This window comes from Alosa pseudoharengus, unplaced genomic scaffold (assembly GCF_046254945.1).
Source record: "Alosa pseudoharengus isolate Yale_2024_CS ecotype anadromous, Long Island Sound unplaced genomic scaffold, YU_APseudo_1.1 YU_APseudo_1.1_scf_1, whole genome shotgun sequence".
NCBI lineage: Eukaryota > Metazoa > Chordata > Actinopteri > Clupeiformes > Clupeidae > Alosa > Alosa pseudoharengus.
This window is the reverse complement of record NW_027468564.1, coordinates 19,954,105-19,978,836: the sequence shown is the minus strand read 5'-3', so window position 1 is coordinate 19,978,836 and position 24,732 is coordinate 19,954,105. Positions and strand designations below refer to the sequence as shown.

General features: G+C 45.1%; 1 protein-coding gene across 1 annotated transcript in view; it reads right to left on the bottom strand.

Moving 5' to 3' along the window:
* Positions 1–24,732, bottom strand: part of LOC143117322 (NACHT, LRR and PYD domains-containing protein 12-like) — a 108,377-nt gene that overhangs the window by 61,518 nt on the left and 22,127 nt on the right. Inside the window, exons 7-10 of the mRNA XM_076278969.1 lie at positions 22,894–23,055; positions 19,189–19,256; positions 18,079–18,352; positions 11,845–12,015 (exon numbers count right to left, since the gene is read on the bottom strand). Coding sequence (XP_076135084.1) covers positions 11,845–12,015; positions 18,079–18,352; positions 19,189–19,256; positions 22,894–23,055 — 675 coding nt within the window. The remainder of the gene's footprint in view (positions 1–11,844; positions 12,016–18,078; positions 18,353–19,188; positions 19,257–22,893; positions 23,056–24,732) is intronic.

Genomic DNA, 24,732 nt, shown 5'->3' with positions numbered 1-24,732 from the left:
TTTTGTATAGAAGCATGACGTTTTTTGACTCGGTGATGACGTATGACATGTCTGCCATCTAGTGGAGTGGAGTTTGAACGAATTATGACACCCTATTTGACAAAATCGGCCGTTTTATTCAGTGCCGCATCTTGTCGACAAAAGTCGACCGTCGCGCCTAGAGGGTTAATGGATGAGGCAGAGGCAAAGAACTTCTTCCACCAAGTCCATGAACTCTGTATATCGTGACACATCGTAGGCCATTATCCTGCCTATCCCCCAGTTACCATTATGTATGCCTTAATAGCACACAAAGGAAACAAGCGGTTCATTTTAAATAGAAGCCGACTTTGTTGTACTACTTTCTTTGGTCCTGACTTTGAAAACGGTGGGTAGGTAGCTTGTTTACAGATGATTAATTTGATGAAAAAACTTGCTTCCTAGTTCATATGTCGTTTACTATGATTGTTAAAGTATACCATCCAAAAGAGCACTGACATGGAACGGTATATAAACATTTTTACCAAATCTACTTCATACATGTCCTGATATACAGAATTAATAGCCTCCCCACCAGCCAATCAGAAAACAGTAAGGATTCTAACTGCCAACCCAGCAAGAAGATCAGGACATGTGCATGAGCTCATATGTAGCCCTATTTCATACAGGGAACCTTGTTTTTTTATTTTAGCTTTTTATACATTTTTGAGATAATTTACTTAGAATTTTCTTGAAGTGCAGGTTGTTTTCATTTCCATTCCAATGTTTTCTTTCAGGATGGTATTTCATGTTGTTGCTAGTACATGAATACAGCATTTCACCAACCTCAAGATCTTCAGATTGTTGTTGGAATTGCATATGACCTTCGAAACATCACTGAAATGATTAGCATAAGCATCTTTGGGTTCTTCAGGGACATTGTTGCTCAGGTCCAGCTCTGTCAGGTAGTGTAGGGACTCCAGAATTGAGGCGACAAGACCCCAGGAATCACAACTGAAATTACAGCCAACGAGTCTGCAAGACAATGTACTGTATTATAAAAGAGAATTTCACATACATATACAAGGATAATAACTAGAAAGTTCAATAGAAGTTAGACCTTTGTGGCCTTATCAGACTTTAATCTCAATGTTGTTACCATCAAACTGATGGTAGAAATAACTGATATTGTATGTATTGTGACGTTTGTCACTTTCTGGTGCTAATATATTATATTGGAAATATAAATGGATAGAGAACAGACCTTAACAGGTGCTCTACCAGTTTACAAAAATCTTGCTTGTCAGTTTAGATTTTATATGACATATAACCAGAGTGGATAGGGACTAGATCAATTGTAACCCCCTGTCAGCTAGTGGTGAATGTAAATGACTAAGCATAAGACTTGTTTTGTCGTTGTCTACAAGTTCAAATACTAGGTGAGTGCAGACATGTGTATACTCTGCTTGTCACACACACCCACACACACATTTTAGCAAAGCTGCTGTTGCATAGATGATTGCGCATGCAGCAGTTCCTTCTACAGAGATGCATTCACCTGTCATCTTAAGCATTGTTGTACATGCCTTTAATAGGAATAGCAGATGCCACTATTCATTGGTTTATTGGATGTTTTGCTCAAAACACACCCATGCTTAATTAAGAAACGTAAGAAAAAAACTCTTTTGAACCATATGCCTAGCGTCTGATCACTTATTCCCTCATCAAACTAGCATGTGGCTTGGACACTCAGACCATCTGTTTTAGATCATCAAAATTGGGTCCTTAGTGTTACATTTTTTTTATATGGAAAGTTAATTTCACTCAGATTTGGTTCAGGAATTCAGTCAACTCCATTTAGAATTTCTCCTCACAGGCAACATTTCCCCCAAAACTTGTGACATCAGTGGCATTGTGTTCTGTGATAAACCAGCATATTTCTTAGTGGCCTTTTATTTTCACCATGGCAAAGTGGCTATGTAAGTAAGTTTCATTCAACTTTTTAATATACATGTTGCCTTTTCATATAAGTAATCCTGACTGATTTCCATTTGCATACAATCTTATAAAGTGCATACAATCCACTTTGCTAGAGATGAACTAGATTCCCATCTTGTACAGTATATAGTGTGTTTCCGTAAATGTTGACCTGGCGGCCTTGTATTTTTATCCCACAGCTGTTCAGAACTATTCCCTTGATTAGGAGGAGGACCATTTTAAAATCACATGACACAGTGGATGAACACACACAAAGATCATTGGATTACATGGTAACCCTGGTTCTCTGAGTGATGGATGTGCCGGTGTGTTTTAAAGACTATCAATGGTCCTTGCAGGCTATGGGATCATTCCCTGTACATAAAATATGGGTTACACTTTACTTGAAGTCGTTCAAGTCGTTTATGACATTAAGGGCTATATCTTGCACTTTGGCGCAATTGAGTTTGCGCAAATCGCTTTGTGGGCGGATCTTGGGCGCTGTTTCTATTTTACCGGCGGGATCATGACTGTTGCGCCCGACGCAAATCTAAAATGGGGTGGTCTGAAGTAGCTACATTAATCATGGGTGTGGTTTGGGCGTAACATGCAATAAACCAATCAGAGCGTCATCTCACATTCCCTTTAACAACAGGCACGGTTGTTCCATAGCGGATTGCTATTATGATGGCGGAATTGCCAGGCGCAGCCAGGAACGGTTCACAGCGCTATAGTCAGTTGGGAACAGTTTGCTATTGATTTTTCCTCTTGACAAAATGTAATACAGAAATGTCACTTTCCGATGTTTTGGGATCACTCTTACTGAATCACAAGGTTATGAATGCATGGTGATATTTTTGCAATGTAATCTACCACACTATAGAGTATAGACAATGGAGATCTGTAAGATAAGCTCTCCTCTACCGTGCTGCTGCTGGGGCATTTGGGTTAAATGGCATTGGCATGCAGTTCAACATCACGTCTCATTAAGTTCTCTAATATTTCTTAATTTATGTCATCAACACATCCGTGATTTGTGGAAATGTGTACGCTAGATTTATACCTATTTTTTCACTGATTTCCCTCGTGTAGCAATATTTGTCCTTGTAATTATGTATGGTTTGGAGAAATGGGAAATGTGTCGTATAGATGAGAGGAGCAAAGTGCATTGCACAACACAGGCGCCTAAGCAAGCGCTCCTGCAGGTGTAAGCTACGGCTGTATCTTTCCATCAGGCAACAGAAACAGTTTCCAAGTTGACATTTCCAACTTTGCACAGTATCCCATTAACTGCATGACAATAGGCTATTTACAATATTTTATGTAAAGTAGAGTTTGTAAACACGTTATCATCAACTTAATGCACGCACAACTTTGTTTGAGCAGGAGAGAGAATAACAATGAATGGACGCAGCAACTACAGAAATTGTAGCCAAGGCTACTTGATGCTTTCTTTTACTGTCTATGGTTGCTGGTTAACAGCACATAATAAGCTTATTTAAGCAAATTCACAAACTCAAGACTTCAATGCCATCATGGATATAAAACGTTTTTTGAAAACAACGAAAGGATGGAGGGAACATAGCAAAGCTTGGGAGTTATTTCAGATGGGCTACAACAAGGTAGGCAAAATTGTGGTGCTTGTCAAAACCTTAGCGCAGCTGGAATAATGCTTATAGGCTGATGTTAAAGCGCACACAATGTTTAAAGCCATACACAACGGTAAATTGGAACAAAACTAAAGATAACTTTAGCCTTTATAGGGCTGTATAAAGTTGTCAAAATGAATAGGTCGTAATTAGGCGTTGTTGTTGTTGTAAAGATATTGCATGTAGATGTAGGCTACTATATAGGCTACTAAATTTTTAGTTGACCAATGCACGAACAAACCCGAGAAACGGACAAATATTATCAAGGCTTTGAATGTTTCCATCTGTGCACAGGGTGTCTGTAGATCGGTGTGCATAGCATTCATTCCTGCAGGCCTGTGGCCATGCATGCGCCCTTAAAATAGCATCTGAATTTGCGCCACTGACTTTAGACCAGGAGGTTCCTGGTCTGTGGCGGAATTGTTTTCTGAAACTGCAAAATATCAACTGGGACCGTTTGCGCTGGAACACGCCCCCTCTTTTCGCTGAAACGCCCCCGTGGGCGCACATGTACCTGTGGAGGGAAAATTCCAATATGCGCTGACTGCAAAATAGGAAAGACAAAAGCACGAGTATACAAAGTCAATTGCGCTAGAGTGCAAAATGGAGCCCTAAGAGTCATTTGTTTTTCTGTCATGACAAGTTACTGTAGGGTTAGGGTTCATTACATTACATTACATTACATTACATTTGGCTGACGCATTTTTAGCCAAAGCGACTAACAACATGGTAAACAGTTTAAGTTTAGAGCAATTCTCAACAATATTAGGACAATTTAAAAAAACATTAGAGTACAGTAAGAATAAGTGCATCAGTGAGTGCTGTTTTTAACAGTTACGTGTCAGTTTAAGACGGCTGGTGAGTGCTAGGATCAGCAAGACTTGTTGTAAGTGTTGCTATGAGAGGAGATGTTCTCTAAAGAGCTGGGTCTTCAGGAGTTTTTTGAAAATGGAGAGGGATGTCCCTGCCCTTGTAGGAACTGGCAGTGTGTTCCACCAGCGAGGAACAACAGATGAGAAAAGTTTTGATTGGCCTGAGCGTACCGGAGGTAGAGCTAGACGTCGTTCGTCTGAGGAGCGCAGCGGTCTGGAGGTAGCGTATGTCTGTATGAAGGCATTCAAGTAGGTGGGAGCAGAACCGGAGACTACTTTGTAGGCAAGCGTTAGAGCCTTGAATTTGATGCGGGCCGCCATAGGTAGCCAATGTAGCTGGATGAGTAGCGGGGTAACATGTGCCCTCTTGGGTTGGTTGTAGACCAGGCGCGCTGCCGCGTTCTGGATCATCTGAAGTGGTTTCACTGCGCAGGCTGGGAGACCTGTCAGGAGGGCGTTGCAGTAGTCGAGTCGTGAGATGACTATTGCCTGAACCAGAAGTTGGGTGGCATCTTGAGTTAAGTAAGTCCTGATTTTCCGTATATTGTAGAGTGCGAAACGGCATGACCGGGCGACTGAGGCAACATGATCTGAGAAGTTTAGTTGGTTGTCGAGAACAACTCCTAGATTTCTTGCAGTCCTGGTAGGTGAAACAGACAGAGAGTCAAATTTGATGTTGATGTCGTGGTGTATGGTAGGTTTAGCTGGGAGGACCAGCAGTTCAGTCTTTGAGAGGTTCAGCTGGAGGTGGTGTGCCTTCATCCATGTAGCTATGTCTGAGAGGCAATCCGAGATCCGTGCTGAAACCAAGGGGTCATCAGGTGGAAAGGACAGATAGAGCTGTGTGTCGTCTGCATAGCAGTGGTATGAGAAGCCATGCGAACGGATAATCTGTCCCAAGGAGGTGGTGTAGATAGCAAAGAGAAGGGGGCCCAGTACTGAGCCCTGGGGGACCCCTGTGGTGAGATGGTGAGGTGCAGATAGCTGACCAAGCCATGATACGTTAAACGAGCGTCCTGTGAGGTAGGATTCAAACCAGGAGAGAGCAGAACCGGAGATTCCCATGTTAGCGAGTATAGAGAGAAGGATGCGGTGATTAACCGTGTCAAAGGCAGCCGATAAGTCAAGCAGAATGAGTACTGATGACCGAGCGGTCGCCCTGGCTTCTTTTAAGGCTTCTGTTACAGACAGCAGAGCCGTTTCGGTAGAGTGGCCGCTTTTGAACCCAGACTGATTTGGATCCAGAAGGTTGTTCTGTGAAAGGAAGTCAGAGACCTGTTTGGAGACTGCTCGTTCAATGCCTTTGGATAAGAAAGGCAGGAGTGAGACAGGGCGGTAGTTCTCGACTTGAGCAGGGTTGAGAGAAGCTTTCTTAAGTAACGGTGTTACCCGGGCCGTTTTGAACGCTGTTGGAAATGTGCCGGAGGTTAGCGATGCATTGATCACGTGTGTGATAGCTGGTGCGATGGTCGGGCTGATGGACTGAAGTAGGCTTGTAGGTATAGGGTCCAGCGAGCATGTGGTAGGACGGCTGCATGTCAGGAGTCTAGATACTTCATTCTCGGAGAGAGGCGTGAATGCTGAAAAAGATGATCTAGCAGTCCCTAGAGGTTGTAGGAGTGCGGTATCTGAGTCCGATGCGTTGAGTGGGCATGTAGAGAATTGACCGCTGATTGCCGCCACTTTGTTTGTAAAAAATGAGGCGAGGGTATCTGCAGTAAGGCTGGATGGAGGAGGAGGCATCTGAGGGTTGAGTAGCGATTTGAAGGTTGAAAAAAGTTTTCGAGTGTCTGTAGCACTGTTGATTTTGTCATTGTAGAAAGCCGTCTTAGCAGCAGTGATGCTGGCTGAGAAGGAGGCCAGGAGTGTCTGGTAGTTTTTGAGGTCATCAGTTAGTTTGGATTTGTGCCATTTCCTCTCCGCGGCTCTGAGTCTGGTGCGCTGCGATCGGAGGGTATCATTTAGCCATGGATGAGAGTGTTTGGATCGAGCTGGCCTTGTGGTAAGAGGGCACAGCTCGTCTAGACACGAGCTCAGTGTGGAGCAGAGCGAGTCTGTGGCCTCATTAACCTCCAGAGAGGAGAAGGTGTTGAGTGGAGGTAGACCGGAGGCAACCACAGAGGAAAAGTGCGTTGGAGACAGGTTCCGGATGTTGCGGCGGAACGTGACCATCGGCTGAGGAGCCGGAGGCTGTTCTGTCAGGCTGACGTTGAACCGGATGAAGAAGTGGTCAGAAAGATGGAGAGGCGTCACCGTGAGGGTGTCTGTGCTGCAGTTCCGAGTGAAGATCAAGTCAAGCTCTTTGCCAGCTTTGTGTGTCGGTGGGCTTTGAACCAGTTTGAGGTCGAAGGAGTGGATCAGGGCCAGAAAGTCCGCTGAGCCTGGGGCATCTAAGTGGATGTTGATATCGCCGAGAAGAAGAAGCGGACAGTCATGCTCAGGGATGGAGGACAGCAGAGTGTCAAGTTCATCCAAAAAGTCGCCTAGTTGGCCTGGAGGGCGGTAGATGACCAGCACGTAGAGTTTTGCTGGGGCGATCACTGTGATGGCATGGAATTCGAATGAGACATATTTGTTTGAAGGTAGTAGCGGGGTGAATTTCCATTTGTTGGAGATCAGCAGGCCTGCCCCACCTCCTCGTCCAGATGGACGAGGGGTGTGGGATAGTGTAAGGTTAGTGGAGAGTGCAGCCGGGGTGGCTGTGTTCTCTGGTTTGATCCAAGTCTCAGTGAGAGCAAGGAGTTCCAACGAAAGATGGTTGGCATAGCCAGCTATGAAGTCCGTTTTGTTGACTGCGGATTGACAGTTCCACAAGGTTCATCTGTCATGACAGTGTCATGTGTTCATTCTCTTATGAAGATACCTTCAAGTAAAGTGTTACCAAAATATGAGTGGAGAGATGGTCTCAAATGATAGAGAACCACATTTTCATGTTGAAAATGTGCAAATGAGCTAAATAGAAACCTAGCTACTGTCATGTTGTTTATTCAGCATCGTCTGATATGCCAGTCAGATGTGTGAAAGTGCCCAGTAACCCAGATTTGAAAAACAATTGTACCAAATTTGAGAATAAAAAAAAACTTTTTTGTGTTAGAGGAAATCATAGCCATTACATCAAATCATACAAAAAATGGTAGCAAACAAGCTTTGCATTTATATTTATTTTAAGTATAGATTGAAGAGAAGCCTTTACCCCAGAAGCATTTTTAAATGTGATTTCAATTGGTTGAAACAGGTTACAAGGATATACAAATATATTCTTTATAACCTCAATCCAGAAAGGTAATGTTATTAGAATGACATTAAATCCACAACTAACCTTAATATCTGTAGTTTACAGTGAGAACTGCATAGCCCTGCGGAAAGCAGCTGAACTCCAGAATCTCCCAAGCCATTGTTACTGAGATCAAGCTTAACCAGGGAGTTTGGAGACTGGAGAACTGAGGCTACTATCCCACATGATTTATCAGTGAGATTACAGCAAGGAAGTCTGGAAACAATACAGATTAAACATTTTAATGTTAAAACATTTTCTTACTAAAGAAAAACATTTTCTTACTAATGAATATGCATCAGAATGATCAGGATATTGGTTGAGATGAACATGCCCGTTATTAGGTTATTTGCAAAGTTATTTTCCATATATTCGAATCCAATCTATGTAAACACAAACATCGCTCAATTCCTCTGATGGATGTGACCCAGAATTATTTTATTTATTTATTAAGCTGACACTTTTATCCAAAGCAACATAGACATCAATTGCAGGACCAGTCTCCCACAACTCACGGTTAAGTGTCTTGCTCAAGGGCACAACAAGGTAGCCGGGAATCAAACCCATAACTAAAGGTGTTTTTCCACCGACAGCGCACCCATTCTTGAACCAGTTCAGTTCAGAATTCTTTGAACCTTGGTGCTAACTAGTGAACCATGCCGCATTTCAACCAGTTTTGAACAGAATCAAGGATGCGTCATCAACAATGGGTGTTGCATGCAAAACAAAAGTTGATGAGATGCATGAACGGGAGAATGATATGAAGAGTTGCCCCGTAACAACGGCAGAAATTAGCTATTTAAAATGCTAGTGAATGTCTGCATTGTAATGCTAGTTGACTAGTTTTGTTTACTCATGGCATCAGTTGATATGGACAGAAAACTCGTGCTTTTAGCCATCTCCCCTCTGAACGGTAAAGTGGCACGCCCACTCCGGTTCGCAGGAAAAGACAACTATTTTCTGGTTCACGCCCCAAACCAAAGTGCCACATTCCGAACTGGTTAAGTTGAAATGCTGCGAACATTTAAATGTTGGTTCCCGAACGGGAACGAAGCCGGTTCTCTGTCGGTGGAAAAGGCCTATAGTGACTACTGCATGCTAGTCCAGTTTCTTAGCCACTACACTCCCACCATTGTGATTTATAAACGCAATGAGTGTACATACTGCAATGTCTTGAGGTTAAGCTGAGCCTTCTGTAGTCTAGCAGATAACAGTCCTGTTTCCATAGGAAGGTTGCAGTCCAAATCCAGTTCTTTTAGATGTGAGGAGTTTGAATTGAATGCGATCGCTAGATAACCATATCCATTCTCAGTGATATGACACTGAGCCAGCCTGTTGGAGAGAGATAGTAGTTGAGTAAACATACAGCATTTTGTCTGTTAGACAAATACAATTCTGTTGGATTTAAAATTGGAGGGTTTTCATTGTACAACTGCCATGATATTATAATTAAAGCAACACTAAAGAACTTTTCCTCTGTCGCACGCACTATTTGTTTATCCAGCACTGGCTTTGCAAATAACCACAAACAAATGTCTACAGACAAGGTAGAATATGTTGCATGATTTTATGAAAGTACAATGTATTGCGACATCAGTGTTGTAGTCAAGTCACTATGCCTCGAGTCCGAGTCCAGGTTCGAGTCCCCAGTGTTCAAGTCCGAGTCAAGTCCAAGTCATTAAAAAAAAATTCCAAGTCAAGTCCGAGTCGAGTCCACTACTCATCCGAGTCAAGTCCGAGTCGAGTCACTATTGATCCACGTCGAGTCCGAGTCGAGTCCCTATTGATCAAGTCGAGTCCAAGTCCAGCACTAAAGTAAGCATAGCCTACATGTCGTTCCATTTTTTCCCATTGCAGATGAAATCCTTAAAAGCAAAACGGACAATCTTCTGTCTCCAAGCAGGGGTGCCATCACTTGTGTGAAAGTATTATTGCCAAATTTCTTGCCAAACCCAATGTGTTGTATTTATTATTTCGGAGAGAATACCATACCATATCTATACCATAGCCTATAGGCCTACTCATAATAAATGAGCAATCCACATCCCAATCACACAGGCCATTAAGTCACATTATGCTGTTACTGACTGCTGACAATTGTATAGGCAGTGTTGTAGAAGTTCATACTTCACAAGAGCTAGATGAACGTTGGAGTAGGCCTATTTTGTAAGAGGTAGTGTGGATCATAAAAGGGCTTTTTTTTTATTCTGGCTGTTAAATAGCCTACACAATTTTAGCGCAGTTTGGGAGGGACAGAAACAGAGCAGGGCCCGTCTTGGTAGCTTCTTTCTGACTCCCGTGATGTGAACACTGGCTACCGGCAACTGCATAATTATGTTATCACTTCACTGACACTATGGAGTCATATTTCACGTCAACAATAGAGATGAAAACTAGCTTCAGGTTAACGAAGATGTAGATCATCTGCCTAATTAATTTACTTGTGCAACAGGCCACGTTCATTTCAGCGAGATGAGTGAAATAAATGTTTTTTTAAGCTGCCCTCGCCATACTATTTGCTACGATATTCACCTGTTAGAAATAGAACACGTTGCTATTTCCTTTTTTTTCGTGCAGTGGATTAGGCTATCAAATCGCTCGTTTGAACAGTAACAGTAATCCAGTTCATTCGTGGTTTTAAATATAGTTGTTTCTGGCCTACCCACGAGAGGTTCAGTTTGTCAGTTTCACTTGCGCAGACATGTAGGCCTACATTGACACTACATGGACACTCTACTAGGCAATTTAATGTTATGTTTCTATATTTTATGACACCAAAATTAAGAAGTATGCTATATCTTGATCGGGAAAACGTTTAGTTTATTTTTCTTTCATCCGATAATAGCCTGCTGCAAATTAACAGACAGAAGCACGGCAGGGCACGCCCCGAATGAAAATGAATGAATGGAACCTCGCTTCTCGCGTCAGTCAGGGAAAACACTGTTCACCAAGTCACGATGATCAGCTATCCAGCAGCAGTGTGTGTTGTTTAGCCTTGGCTGAGTGTAATCTTAGGTAATGTTATGTGATGTATGAGAACTAATATTGCCTGGCAATAGCCTACTACATTGAAATAGCGGCGGCCGTATCTCCAGGCATTTTGGTGTTAAAGTTAACGTTAGTTTGCTTTGCATGTGAACATGATGTGACTTGCAATGTAGCCTACGACACGAAGCAGTAGCCTAACATTCCCTTGAACTAAAATTAGTATTACGAATAATTTAGATATTAAAATCATATAGCAAATTATAGCCTAATGACATACTACAATTATAGCCTTATGATATATTACAAAAAAAAGTCGAGTCCTCGACGAGTCATCGCGAGTGCGAATGCACGAGTCCGAGTCCAAGTTCGAGTCATCAGTGCTCAAGTCCAAGTCAAGTCACGAGTCTCTAAATTTAGCTAATGACTCGGACTCGAGTTCGAGTCTCGGACTCGAGTACTACAACACTGTGCGACATCAGATGCAAGTCAAATTTGCAGTTTCTTATGTCTCATTCCATCGAACTACAGATCCGCTACCAGATCTGGCAAACTTACGTGGTATAGTGTGGTTATAGCCGATAGAGGGCCGCGAAGCAAATGCAGAAGTGCCGTTAACTCTGTTACGAGTTGATGAACCACTGAAACCATTTTGGAAACATTATTTTAAGGAACAAAAAACTCTTTGGTGTTGCTTTAAGTTTCAAGTTTTATGGCTAAGGTACTAGTACTGGTTAGGGAATCGGACTTGTGACTGAAAGGTGGTCGGTTTAATCCCTGACTGGGAGGAAAAAATGTGGGTGGGAGGAGTGATTAAACAGCGCTCTCCCACATCCACATACATGGATGAGGTGCCCTTGAGCAAGGTACCTAACTCCCAATTGCTCCCCGGGCACCGGATCAAGGGCTGCCCAATGCTCCGGGTGTGTATGTGTGTGTCCCAAAATTTGTAGTAAGAAACACTTCTTACATGACCATAGAGTATAACTTAATGTATATTTATTACCATGGCAGCTATACAATAACATTGTTCGAAACAATCCAATTTATAACATCGGTCATGTTGGATTTGCTCATATGAAATTCCAAAATTCTATTTGAGAACTTTAAGACAATGTTTAACTCCAACCTCAAAGTCTGCAGTTTGCAGTTATGACTGTACAGTCCTGCAGAAAGATATTGAGCTCCAGAATCTCTTAGGTCATTGAGACTCAGGTCCAGCTCTGTCAGGGAGTTTGATGACTGTAGAACACTGGCTACAATTCGACAGGATTCATCACTGAGATTACAGCCGGGAAGTCTGTGTGAAAAAAAAGGAAGCAAGTTAAGGCAAACATCCAATAGTAGGAGCAAGAACAGTCTCTGTCCTGTTGTTGGTAACTATATAAACCATGATCCTTTGTGTTGGTGTAGGCCCATATCAACCAGAAATATTTAAATGCAGCGTTTTACGTAACAGCCTTTTTAGTTAACGTAGTATCTGTTAACCATAATTATTAGAGGTGGGACAATATTGTAGTACTGCAATATGTCACAATATATTGTACTGCAACATGTAGCAACATGTATCACAATATTTATTTATTTAATATTATTATTTAAATTTCATGGTACATTTATGTACATTGATAATATTGTTTCCACAATATGACCCACAATCTTGTTTTTCCCATGTCACAGTGTAAATTGTAAAGCAAGCATGAGACAAATGAGACAATCCAATCTGAATTTAAGACAATTTAATAAGTTTAAAGCCTTATTTTTTTCCTCTCACAGTGACTTTATTCTCTATCTGGTGTTACAATGCAGCCACACACAAAGTTGATTGGGCAACTACAGTCTTCAGTATAGTCGCAATTTTCTCTGGGGAGGCAAGCAAGCTGCATGGAAACAAACTCTAGCTCAATAAACCCACTAGGTGGCAGCTCTAACAGCTTTAAAACTATACATGGAAAAAGGCATACTGTTTTTTCCGGACTATAAGTCGCATCAGTCAAAAAATTTGTCATGAACGTATATAAGTCGCAGCGGACTATAAGTTACATTTATTTAGAAATTTATTTCAGAAAATCCAAGACCAAGAACAGACAGAGACTATGTAACTGGACACATTGAGGCCAAATAAATTGAGAATCTACCAGGAATGTTAATGAAGACAAAGCTAAGGCAAGCCAGGCGATAATTAAGGTGGCCAACAACGAGGGCCCAACAGTAATTGTAAAGCAATTTACAAAAGATTCACTGAACGGAAATGCTGATGTGGTACATGAAAATGTTGCTAAAAATGTGGAGAATGCAATGAAATCAAGCATTTTGTGCGATGTGAAGGCACAAGCCGGCAGCAAAGCAAATGCTCGGAAGGCTACCTCTGAGAGAGAAAAAAAGATGCAGGTTTTAAAAGAATGTGCAAACTTTTAACAACGCTATACTAAGGAAGCTACCCTTATTTTAGAGACTGTTCACATGCCTTTTTTAACCAGTATTGACATTTAGAATAGGGTGACCAGATGTCCTGGTTTAACCAGGACAGTCCCGATATTAAGTTTCATGTAGTTGAAAGAGTGTCAGGATTTCCACCAGGCATCCACTTTCATTCATTCATTCATTCATTGAACGTGCACTGTGCTGTAATGGAAACCTTATTTCCCAGCCATGTAGGCCTAAGATAGCGTAAATTGAGTTATTTTTTTATTTAGGCCTAAACATTTATTACATTCGTAGACTGGAATGCCTCGCAGCAAGAATTGTATTTAAATGTAGGCTACTACTGCTTCAGCCTCTGGCAAGCTCAGAAAGGTGTGGCAAGCGACTGGTAGCTTAAGAGCTTCGTGATGGAGACCCTTGCTGTAGGACAACTTTTCATTGGCAACAGTATTAAACCAACCGACAACATAAAATATTTAGAAGAGCTCTTTTATTTCATTGAGTTAAATTGAAACAATGAAGGCATTACCCCAGCTTGTAGGCTATTTGGGGACCGGCCTTTATTTGTCCGAATCTGAGGCCGGCTATAAATAGAATCCATAATTTGAGGATTTACGGTATGCAGGTATTTTTTTAGGCATAGTGCAGTCCCTGATCTCTGACTGAAAGTGCGCAGAACTTGTGCATTTACATAACAATATTTTCCACAAGCCTAGAGTGCCCTCTCGCGGTTGCAGATGGTAAAGTTTCATGTAGGGTTCATGTCACTCAGTTAGCCTGGCTAGCGCCACCACTTCTCAATGAGACGCGGTCTGGGAACCAAACGTTAATTTTCTCGTATTTGAAAAAAATGCCCAGATCTGTTTATTGGGTGCCACGGATGTCTATCAAATGCGTCTGTGCATAGCTCATCATCGTCTTGCTTTCCCCCCTGTTCTGTGATTGGTTCCCTATCTGAGGCAAAAATTAGGGCGGTAGTTTCCAGGCTGCCTTAGCAGCATGAATCAAATCGCGCGCAAGGCAGCATGGGAACACCCAGGCTAGTCACTCAGTATGAATTAACATTGAAAAACATCGCACCTGATTATAAGTTGCAGGCCCAGCCAAACTATGGAAAGAAGTGTGACTTATAGTCCGGAAAATACAGTATTCAATTTTGAAGAAATTCATGAATGTAATCTCAACCCTGTTACACCTGGCAATGCAAATCAATAGCTCTCCACCTCAATCAAGGTGGCTGACCAGATGGTCCAAAATGGTTATATTGGCATACAAATTGAACTTGTTAGGCTTGTTCATGCTTAAGATTATTTAAAGGTTAGCAAGACATAGTCACTGTAATCTAAAAACTTCTAATCTCGAAGCCAGCCAGAAAACCCTGACCAAAATTTGAGGTCTGGAAATTCGGTCTGGACTTGTTCCATTGAAAAGCAATAGTGCCTGAACCAGGAGTGTGTTTCTAGAAAGTGTAGTTGACTAACTTCCGTTGCAACCTTTGTAGTCAAATCCATATTTCTTGGATTTGGTGTTTCTAGAAAGGGGGGTTCGAACTCTCAATCACAAAAGTTTGGTGGTTTGAACTACTGCCCCTGAGCAGATGCATTTGTGTCATTCATTGGTAGTTCTGGAGCACCTAACCAAAAATCACAACCGCCTATCCTAAAATCACAAGCTGGTTGTTTTTCTCGTGACTCAATGATTGATCTATATTGTCGCTTAATGTTCATTAAAAGACTGACTCTTCTGCTGGGCTCCTATTGTTGTGTCTCATAGGCCTACTCTTACTCAAAAGCAAAATGGAGAGTTATGATGCAAACTCTGCTCATGCATGCAGACTACCGACGCACTACAGTTGAGCCACAAGATAGACAATACAAGTTTGCGATAACTTAAAAAAATTTATAGCCTAGACAAATGTTAACACATATTTAACACAAATAAGTAAGAGATCATGGATGACACATATTTTGGTTCACAGAAATTAATGCACATTCAAGGTTGTAAAACGACCCTGACGTGCAGTGGAGGGGCATTTAAACCTTGTAAGAGCATTCATTTCTGTGAACCGAACGTCATGGAGTCAATTATCCCGCTTATTCCACTGTTGCCACTTGAGTTGTGTTCATTTCCTGTTATAATTTAATTTGATTTTAATCGTTAAAACTGTCTTGTTCATAGAACTGCTTCTTTCTGACACAAATCAACTAATTTCCCAACTTGCAGGACAAACTGCCATTACTAGTTCTAATGAAGGGGTGTCCAGACTACGGCCCGCCACGCACTTTAATCCAGCTCGTCGAGCATTTATTAGTTTATCATAGATCTGGCCCGCCACGCACTTTAATCCGGCATACCGAGCATTTAATTAGGTTATCATCGCTATTTTTTTTCCATCGATACATGATGTTGTGATTAACTTTAGGCTACTGCAAACTGCTTTTGCAACAGTATTTCTTGAGAAATTCATTTTCTACAACAAAATTACTTTGTCATTTAGATGATACCAAAACTTATATACATATATACACAATAATTTTTTGTTGTGTGGCCCGCCAGCCAATTTACAAAACCCAATGTGGCCCTTGAGTCAAAAAGTTTGGACACCCCTGTTCTAATGGAAGCATCTCCAAGAAGATACCGAGGTGCTAACTGCCTCAAAGAAAAAATAAGTAGGCTACCGCTTCTCATTGGACCACTTTCAGACAAGCAGGTTGATGGTCGGAGACACCGCATCGTCAGCAGTTGCAGCATCTAGGCTATCAGTAAGAAAACCTTGTCGACAACTGCTCCATATTGACAAATCATTTCATTTGCAATTAAAGTTATGAAATGGAGAGAGAAGGGTATAGGTGGAGGGGTAGATAGTGTGAGTAGCTCTAGGCAACTCTATGCCTATAGGCAATTATATTTGATTGGCCCACTGAACCTGGATTACCTAATTAAAAAAATAAATGCTCTTTTTACCCATATTAACTATTTTACACTTTTATATATACATAAAAATATATATACAAAATGGAAAGTAACTTACAATTTGAGTACATTATTAACAACATACTTTTTTATTTTCACTTAAGTTAGTTTCTCAAAAAGGAGTTTTTACTTTTACTTGATTACATTTTTAAGGGAGTAATTGTACTTTTACTTGAGTATAGATTTTCAGTACTCTACACTAGTCTGATGAAGAGCGTAAGCTCGAAACGTTACACACTGGTGAAAGTCATTAAAAATTCCTGATGGGAGCAAGTATGCAGACATTCCGCCCTTTCCATTTGATAGCCTAGCACTGTTTGTCCAGCACCTGCCTTGATTGTGCGCACCAACAAACAACTTTTCAGTACTCTACCCACCACTGATTGTGACACAGGTGCAATGCTTTCTAGAAACAGGTGTTGGAATGCAGTTGTTTGAGCGCAAGTTGCGTCGTACCATGTTAGTTCAGCAACGTCGTTGCTAACTTTTGTAGAAATGCACCCTGAATGGTTCGAACTGATTGTACCAATCAAATTGTGTGGGCGGGCTTTGTACAATGATGGACAGATGAGCAATAGTGCCTATTTATCTATCTATCATATCACTTGAGCACGCTTCAGATGATTTTGTTTGCAACAAAAAGCCTGTCGCTAGAAGTTAGACATTTAGAATTTGCCATCACCATCACACATTATTATTGTAGAATATATTGAATAAGTTATTGTAAAATATATTGACAGCGCAATAACGACTAGTGCGTTGTCAAATTGGGTGTCTTTCCTACATGATTATGGTAGGCAATTTTGTTGCTCTGAATGGTTAGGTCTATCTAGTTGAATATCTGTTGAAACCTGCCTCATAATAATGTCCCAATGGAGCAGTATCAGACTAAAATTCTGACATCTGAAATGGTAAGCGAGAGCCAATATCAACATGTCATATCCTGTTAAAGCAAACTGTTCTTAATTAATAAACAACTTAGCGCCATCTACCACTTGTGTATATTGTAATGATCTGAGCCTAGCTGTTGATGACTGTGCTCCCATGATGCTGTTCGTTAGATGTGTTATGTTGAATGTTAATGTTAACCATACAAGTTACCAATGATGTGCGTCCTGACTGTCGTGTTTATGTTTATAGTTGATTACAGTGTTCATAACCGGGTCTAACTAGTGTGTGTTTTAGATACAGCCTAAGATAGATGTTTAGTGCTGGAGCATAAGGGTCAGGTCTGGCCCGGAATTATGTGTTCGTGTGTTTTTGGTGCATAACCAATAAAGACCATTGAAAGTCAACCTTGCAGAGTGTTACATTGGTGTCAGAAGTGGGATGCCGACCCCTACTGGACGGGAGGAGAAAGCTGCGACCGATACCCCGGCGATGATGAGTTTCCTGCCAAGACGGCTCTTCGACAGTGCGCTCGCCCATGGCCACCTGCTGGGCCCAGCAGACGGAGCCAGCCTGCAGCGTGACCGTAACGAAGAAACCCGCCCCCGGCCACAGGAGGAGACAAACCGGGCTAATGGCAGCATCCCGCCACTGGAACCCGCTCCACACGGGAGCGATGGAAATCGGCTGGTCCCCGGTGCGACGGCGGCAGAAGGGCGCTCCAACGCCAAATTGCCCCGCTACAATGGTGAAAGGCCGCTGGCGACATACCTGGTGCAGGTCCGGCTGGCAGCTGAGCTGAATGGCTGGTCGGCGGAGAGAACGGGCATACAGGTGGCGTTGGCCCTGGAAGGAGAAGCGCTACAAGTATTAGAAGACCTGCCACCGGCAGAGCAAGCAACCTGGACTGCCATCGAGGCCGCTCTGCAACGACGATTCGGCCAGAGGATCTTCACCAGCGATGCTCGAGAACAACTCGCATCCAGACGGCGGCACAAGGGCGAGAGACTGGGCAAGTTCGCGGCTGACCTGCAGCTGTATGCCCGGCGGGGCTACCCAACGTACAGCCAGAGTCTACATGAAGAAATGGCACTGGAAGCGTTTGTGCGAGGCATCCACCCGGAGCGGCTGAGAGAACATCTTCGCCTGAGCGCCCCCAGCTCGCTGGCCGTGGCGCTCGCGGAGGCCGAACGGGTGAAAAACATCTTCCACACAACGGAGTCGAGGCATTGCGTACGCCAGACATCGATGGAGGAAGACGGGGAGGAGTTGGAGACGACGCGACAGACCAGAGCACAGCCACCACAACGCCGCCCACGCGAGTGGAAGAGGCCGGCCAGCGGAGACGGATGCTACCGGTGTGGTGAACCGGGGCACATCGCGAGGTACTGTCCCGCCCCAGCACCCCTCACGCGCGCGCCCCAGTCAAACTAGAGGGGGGTGGCACGGCGGGAGGGATGCCACCTTCAAGTTTCACTACCTCCCTGGCTATGGACTGCATACGACTGGGCCGGCTCGGCCAAACAAGAGGACTCTATGTGGACTGTACGCTAGACGGGACTCAGTGTCGTGCCTTGATCGATACTGGCTCCACCATCTCGCTGGTGCGCCCCGGTCTCTTACCCGGCACGCTGGTAGCCAGACCCAGAGGCTGGGAAGAGACAAAAACACGCATCACAACAGTTACCGGAGAGCGAGCGGAACTGTTTGGACAAAAAGCGGTGTGCGTGTGCATCAACGGTGAGACGGCGAGCCGCCGGCTTTGGTTGGCTAGCATTCAGGATGATTGCATTCTCGGCCTGGACGTGCTAGAGAAATGGGGGGCTGTGGTGGACATTTCCCGGTCCACACTACACTTAGGGACGAGCAGCGTAGTGTTGCACACGGCGGGGAAGACAGAGCATGAAGTGCGGAGAGCTGGCGCGACGAAGAACTCTCCAACTCGCTCCACACGAGCCCGCAGGAAGCAAACTCGCAAAGAGTGCTCGCCATCCAAGACTCCGCCCCTCCCCATACAAGCCCGCGAAACTCAAGCCCGCGGAAACAACAGGTCTCATCCAGGTCCGCTTGCTGAGTCTCCGCCCCTCCCCACACAAGCCCGCGAAACACAAGCCCGCGAAACTCAAGCCCGCGAAAACAACAGGTCTCGTCCAGGTCCGCTTGCTGAGTTCGCCACTGCTCAGCTCACGCCCACTAGAGAGGAGCCAGGAGCGCGGGTTGAGCAATCTCCACTCTCCACTCAGAGAGCGCGGCCCTCTGTAGAGACAAGGCAAGCCGTAAATGAACACTGCACTCGTAGCTGTGAGGGGCTGAGTGAAGCACAGGGTAGTCAGGTGCGGAGACTACTAGCAGCGTACACCGACATCTTCGCTGCAAAAGATGAGGACTGCACCCGAACGAGCCTGGTCCAACACGATATCGACACCGGAAATGCTCGGCCCATCCGACTTCAGCCTCATCGCTTACCGTTCGCCAAACGACAAGCAGCTGAAGAAAAGATCAAGGAAATGGCCGCGGCAGGAGTGATAGAGCCAAGCAGTAGTCCCTGGGCTGCGCCGGCTGTACTCGTCCGGAAGAAGGACGGCTCGTGGCGGTTCTGTGTTGACTACAGGCGCCTCAACCAGGTAACCCGGAAAGACTCATACCCGCTCCCCCGCATTGACGATGCGCTGGACAGCATTGCCGGCTCCTGTTGGTTTAGCTCGCTGGACTTACGCAGTGGCTACTGGCAGATTGAGCTAGCCCCGGAAGCTCGGCCGAAGACAGCGTTTACCATCGGGCAAGGGCTGTGGCAGTTCCGGGTACTTCCGGTCGGCCTATGCAACGGGCCAGCGAATTTTGAGCGGCTGATGGAGCGTGTCCTGGCGGGCATTCCACGAACATGCTGCGTGGTTTACCTGGACGACATCCTGTGTCATGCAACGGACTTCACCGGTGCCATAGGACATCTGGAAAAGGTGTTCGACGCAATACGAGGTGCTGGGCTCAAACTGCACCCGAAAAAGTGCCACCTGTTCCGGAGGCAAACCGGGTTCCTGGGCCATGTCGTGGGGGCCGCCGGAGTGGCCACCGACCCAGCTAAGGTGGAGACGGTGAGGCGTTGGCCTGTTCCACGCGACGGTGCTGAGCTGCGGAGCTTCCTGGGCCTGGCGTCATATTACCGGCGTTTCATTCGGGACTTTGCTACAGTCGCCAGCCCGCTGCATCGATTGACGCACAAAGGCCAGCTCTTCGAGTGGACGCGAGAGTGCGACGCGGCATTCCGGCGGCTGCGGAGGGCGCTATGCGAGGCCCCAGTGCTCGCCTTCCCTGACCCTCGACTGCCGTTTATCCTGGACACCGACGCCAGCGACGTGGGCGTCGGCGCCGTCCTCTCACAAGCAGGCGGGCAGGGCGAGCAAGTGGTCGCATACTTCAGCCGCTCACTGGACCGAGCGGAGAAGAATTACTGCGTGACACGCAGGGAACTGTTGGCTGTGGTGGTGGCAGTGCGCCATTTCCGAACCTACCTCTACGGTAAACGGTTCCTGCTGAGAACGGACCACGCGTCACTCACCTGGCTGCTGAACTTCAAAGAACCGGAGGGCCAGCTGGCTCGCTGGCTGGAGGCGCTCCAGGACTACGACATGGAGATTCGACACCGGGCGGGTCGCCTTCACGGCAACGCAGACGCCCTGTCCAGGCGTCCGTGTGCAGCAGACCAGTGCCAACACTGCCACCGGAGGGAGGAGAGGAGTCTGGCCGCGGCTCAATCGGAGCCCGCTCGTCGGCTACAGGCTGCATCACCGCTGGCAGAGAGAGAGAGGGTCGCTGTTTTCAACGCTCACCAGCGTCGCGCCAACGAGAGGGTCAACGCTCGCCAACAGCACGCCAGCGAGAGACTCAACGCTCGCCAGCGCCGCGCCATCAAGAGAGCCAACGCTCGCCAGCTTCACGCCAGCGAGAGAGATAACGCACCGCAGCCCAACGCCACAACACAGCACTGCAGAGCGGCAGTTGAGGCCATGGACGCGCAGTCGCCGGTGGACGTGATGTCGAGGGAGGAGATCCAGAAGGCGCAATCGGAGGACGCCACGCTTGGCCGAGTGTGGTCATGGATCGAAGCCGGTCAGCGACCGCCATGGACTGACGTATCCGCACTCGATCCAGAGACCAAAGCGATTTATTCACAGTGGCCGGGAATAGTAGCACGTCAAGGACTGTTGTATAGACACTGGCGAGCCCCCGATCGACAATCTGACATTTTCCAGTTGCTGGTTCCTGCTGGATTACGAGCCCGTGTACTGGAACAGGTACATGGGGCTGTGGGGGCGGCTCATTTCGGCATCGCAAAAACTCTTCGTCGGCTGAGAGGCCACTTCTATTGGCCGGGATGCAGGCTGGACGTTGAACTGCATGTTCACTGCTGTGACGCCTGCACAGCGAAGAAGGGCCCCACGCGACGCTCGCACGCTCCGCTGCAGCAATACGCAGTCGGGGCTCCCATGGAGCGTGTAGCCGTCGATATCATGGGCCCACTGCCAGTCAGAGAGCGGGGAAATCGCTACGTGCTCGTAGCTATGGACTATTTCACTAAGTGGCCGGAGGCGTATGCAGTGCCAGATCAGAGCGCCCACACGACAGCGGACAGACTGGTCACTGAGATGTTCTGCCGGTTCGGGGCACCGGAAGAGCTCCACAGCGACCAAGGGCGGAATTTCGAGGCGGAGGTGTTTGCTGAGGTTTGCCAGCGCATGGGCATCCGGAAAACGAGAACGACACCTCTGCATCCACAAAGTGACGGGCTGGTCGAACGGTTTAACCGGACGCTAGCAGTGCAGCTGGCCATATTGGCCGACCGCCGACAAAAGGACTGGGACTTACACTTGCCCTTAGTGCTCTGGGCATATCGCACAGCGGTGCAAGAGTCAACGAAATGCACACCGGCAGCTCTGATGTTCGGGCGAGAGCTACGCACGCCGGTGGACTTGGTGTTCGGTTCGCCTCCGGAAGCGGAGATTGGAGGTAAGCCAGGGCTGGAATACTACAAGCAGCTACGCGAGAGACTGAAGGGAGTACACGAGTTGGCCCGGCAGGCTATGAGTGAAGCTGGAATACGTCAAAAGCGAGCTTACGATACGCGCTGTCGCGGCCAGGAGTTCCAGACCGGCGATAAAGTGTGGGTGTACTGCCCGGAGAGAAAGAAAGGCATTTCCCCGAAACTCACTAGCCAGTGGGTCGGGCCGTGCGATGTCTTAGAGAAGCTGTCTGATGTGGTCTATCGTGTGAGACTGATTAAGCGTCGGAGAGTTGTGGCCCTCCACCGTGATCGACTGGCCCCGTATCGACCCCTGGCCTTAGCTGAGGGTCGTGGAGACTTTGACACTGACTCTGTGGAACTTGGTGACAATGGAGCTGTGGCTCTAACACCGATCACCGTGCAGCCTTCACCGGAAGTCACCGCCGCGACAGCGGGGCGCCCACAACGCCAGCGTCGCGTCCCAGCCAGGCTCATGGACTGACGTAGGGTAAGACTTGAGTCAAGGGGACATGGACTAAGTCTCGGGGGGCTGTGTAATGATCTGAGCCTAGCTGTTGATGACTGTGCTCCCATGATGCTGTTCGTTAGATGTGTTATGTTGAATGTTAATGTTAACCATACAAGTTACCAATGATGTGCGTCCTGACTGTCGTGTTTATGTTTATAGTTGATTACAGTGTTCATAACCGGGTCTAACTAGTGTGTGTTTTAGATACAGCCTAAGATAGATGTTTAGTGCTGGAGCATAAGGGTCAGGTCTGGCCCGGAATTATGTGTTCGTGTGTTTTTGGTGCATAACCAATAAAGACCATTGAAAGTCAACCTTGCAGAGTGTTACAATATGTTGTGCACAAAATAATCTATATTTCCAACCTCAAAATCTGCAGTTTACTGTTGGGACTGTGCATTCCTTCAGAAAGACATTTAACTCCTGAATCTCCCAGGTTATTGTTACTCAGGTCTAGCTCTATGAGAAAGTTTGGTGATTGGAGAGCAATCTCACAGAATTTAGCACTGAGATTACAGCCAGGAAGCCTGTGAGGAAACAATGCAGAGTAAACATTAGCACAATGACCAAATGCAAAATATTACAATACATTTATATTTATTCATTTAGCAAATGCTTTCATCTAAAGTGACTAACATATTGCCCCCTTAGAATTATCTCCCCAGAGCGTTAAGTGTTTTGCTCAAGGGCAACAGCGGTGGAAGCCACAAGTTTTCAGGCTACTGCATGCTAGCCCAGCTCCTTAGCCACTACACTACCACCGCCCCATATTACAAAGCTATTCTGGAATGACAAGTGATTATGAGACAATCGAGAGAATTATGTAAATGTTTTTTTTTTGTTAAAGAATCTCAGCACTCACATGAGGAATAACGGAAAACTATTTGTGAAAATGTAATATTGCAAAATCACTGAAGCACTGAAACTGTGTTAATATCTAATGTTACTTTTCTAGGTCATCATTTGGTTGTGTATTTCTTTTATAATGGCATTCCCAAATGTTAAGGGTTAATTGTATACAGAGGGGTGCTGAGCTGGTCTAAGATTCATGTGCCAAAGGTAGCAACCAGCCATGGACACTTGTAACACTTGAAGTGTAAGTATAAGGGCCCTATCATGACATTCTAAAGTGCATCGTCACTCGTCAAAAGTCTATTCAAATTTAGTAGGATGTCCAGTTCACATTGGGAGGGGTTTAGTTATCAAAAGTGGAGCGCATGGTGCAACAAGGTGTTCCTAGGTTTTTTAATCAGTCATATGGGTGTGTTTGGGGCATAACATCATTTTAAACCAATGAGAATGACATCTGGCATTCCCTTTAACAGCGCAAAGCGCGATATGTCAAATAAATGCATCTGTATTTTGGCATTCAACGGCGCATTTGAAGGAGGCAGCTTGCGAGACCGTATGAAATAGTCATTCTTAAACCATGCTTTACTAAAACCTAGCATAGCCTTCACGCATTTGCACTAGGGGTGGGCGATATAGACAAAAAATAATATCTCAATATTTTTTGTGATTTTGACGATAACGATAATTAGTCGATATCCTTTAAAAAAAAATGTTAAAGTCTGAGTTACTTTACAGCTCATTATTTATGAATAGCATCATTTCAATAATAACCAATAACCTAACCTGTGACTTTTTAACCAAATCAACCAATGCATTGTCACTCTATGACACATTTCCAATTCTGCCACTTGTGTGTGTGGCAATGACATGGTCTAGCCAGCTACATTAGAGATGAATAGGCAGTTTCCCAAGAGAAAGTCTGAAGCTGAAGTTCCTTTCAAACCTTTACATAGGATTCACTGTAAAACTAAGCAGACCAACAGAGTACATCTCAGTTATTTCCTTCGATGTTTTGTTTAAGAGTAATCATGTAGGCTCGCATTCCAAGTTACAGAATAGAAACGAATGCGTTAGCTTATGGCTAATGTATATGAGAAATCCCATAGAGATGCTAACGGTTAGCATAATCAGTAAACGTAGATATTTAGAGCGAACTTTAGTCCATTTACAAAAGAGTTACATGAGAATAATTCTTTGTTTACAACTGACTATTAAAATACTCAAAGGCTAATGTTTTCTCTCCATATAATACTGTGTAGGAAAAAACTTGACTGTCAATGCTACATGAACAGAAGTAGCCGCATAGGCTACTCTCGCTGCACAAAATAAACATTAGGCGTGCGTGTGACAAA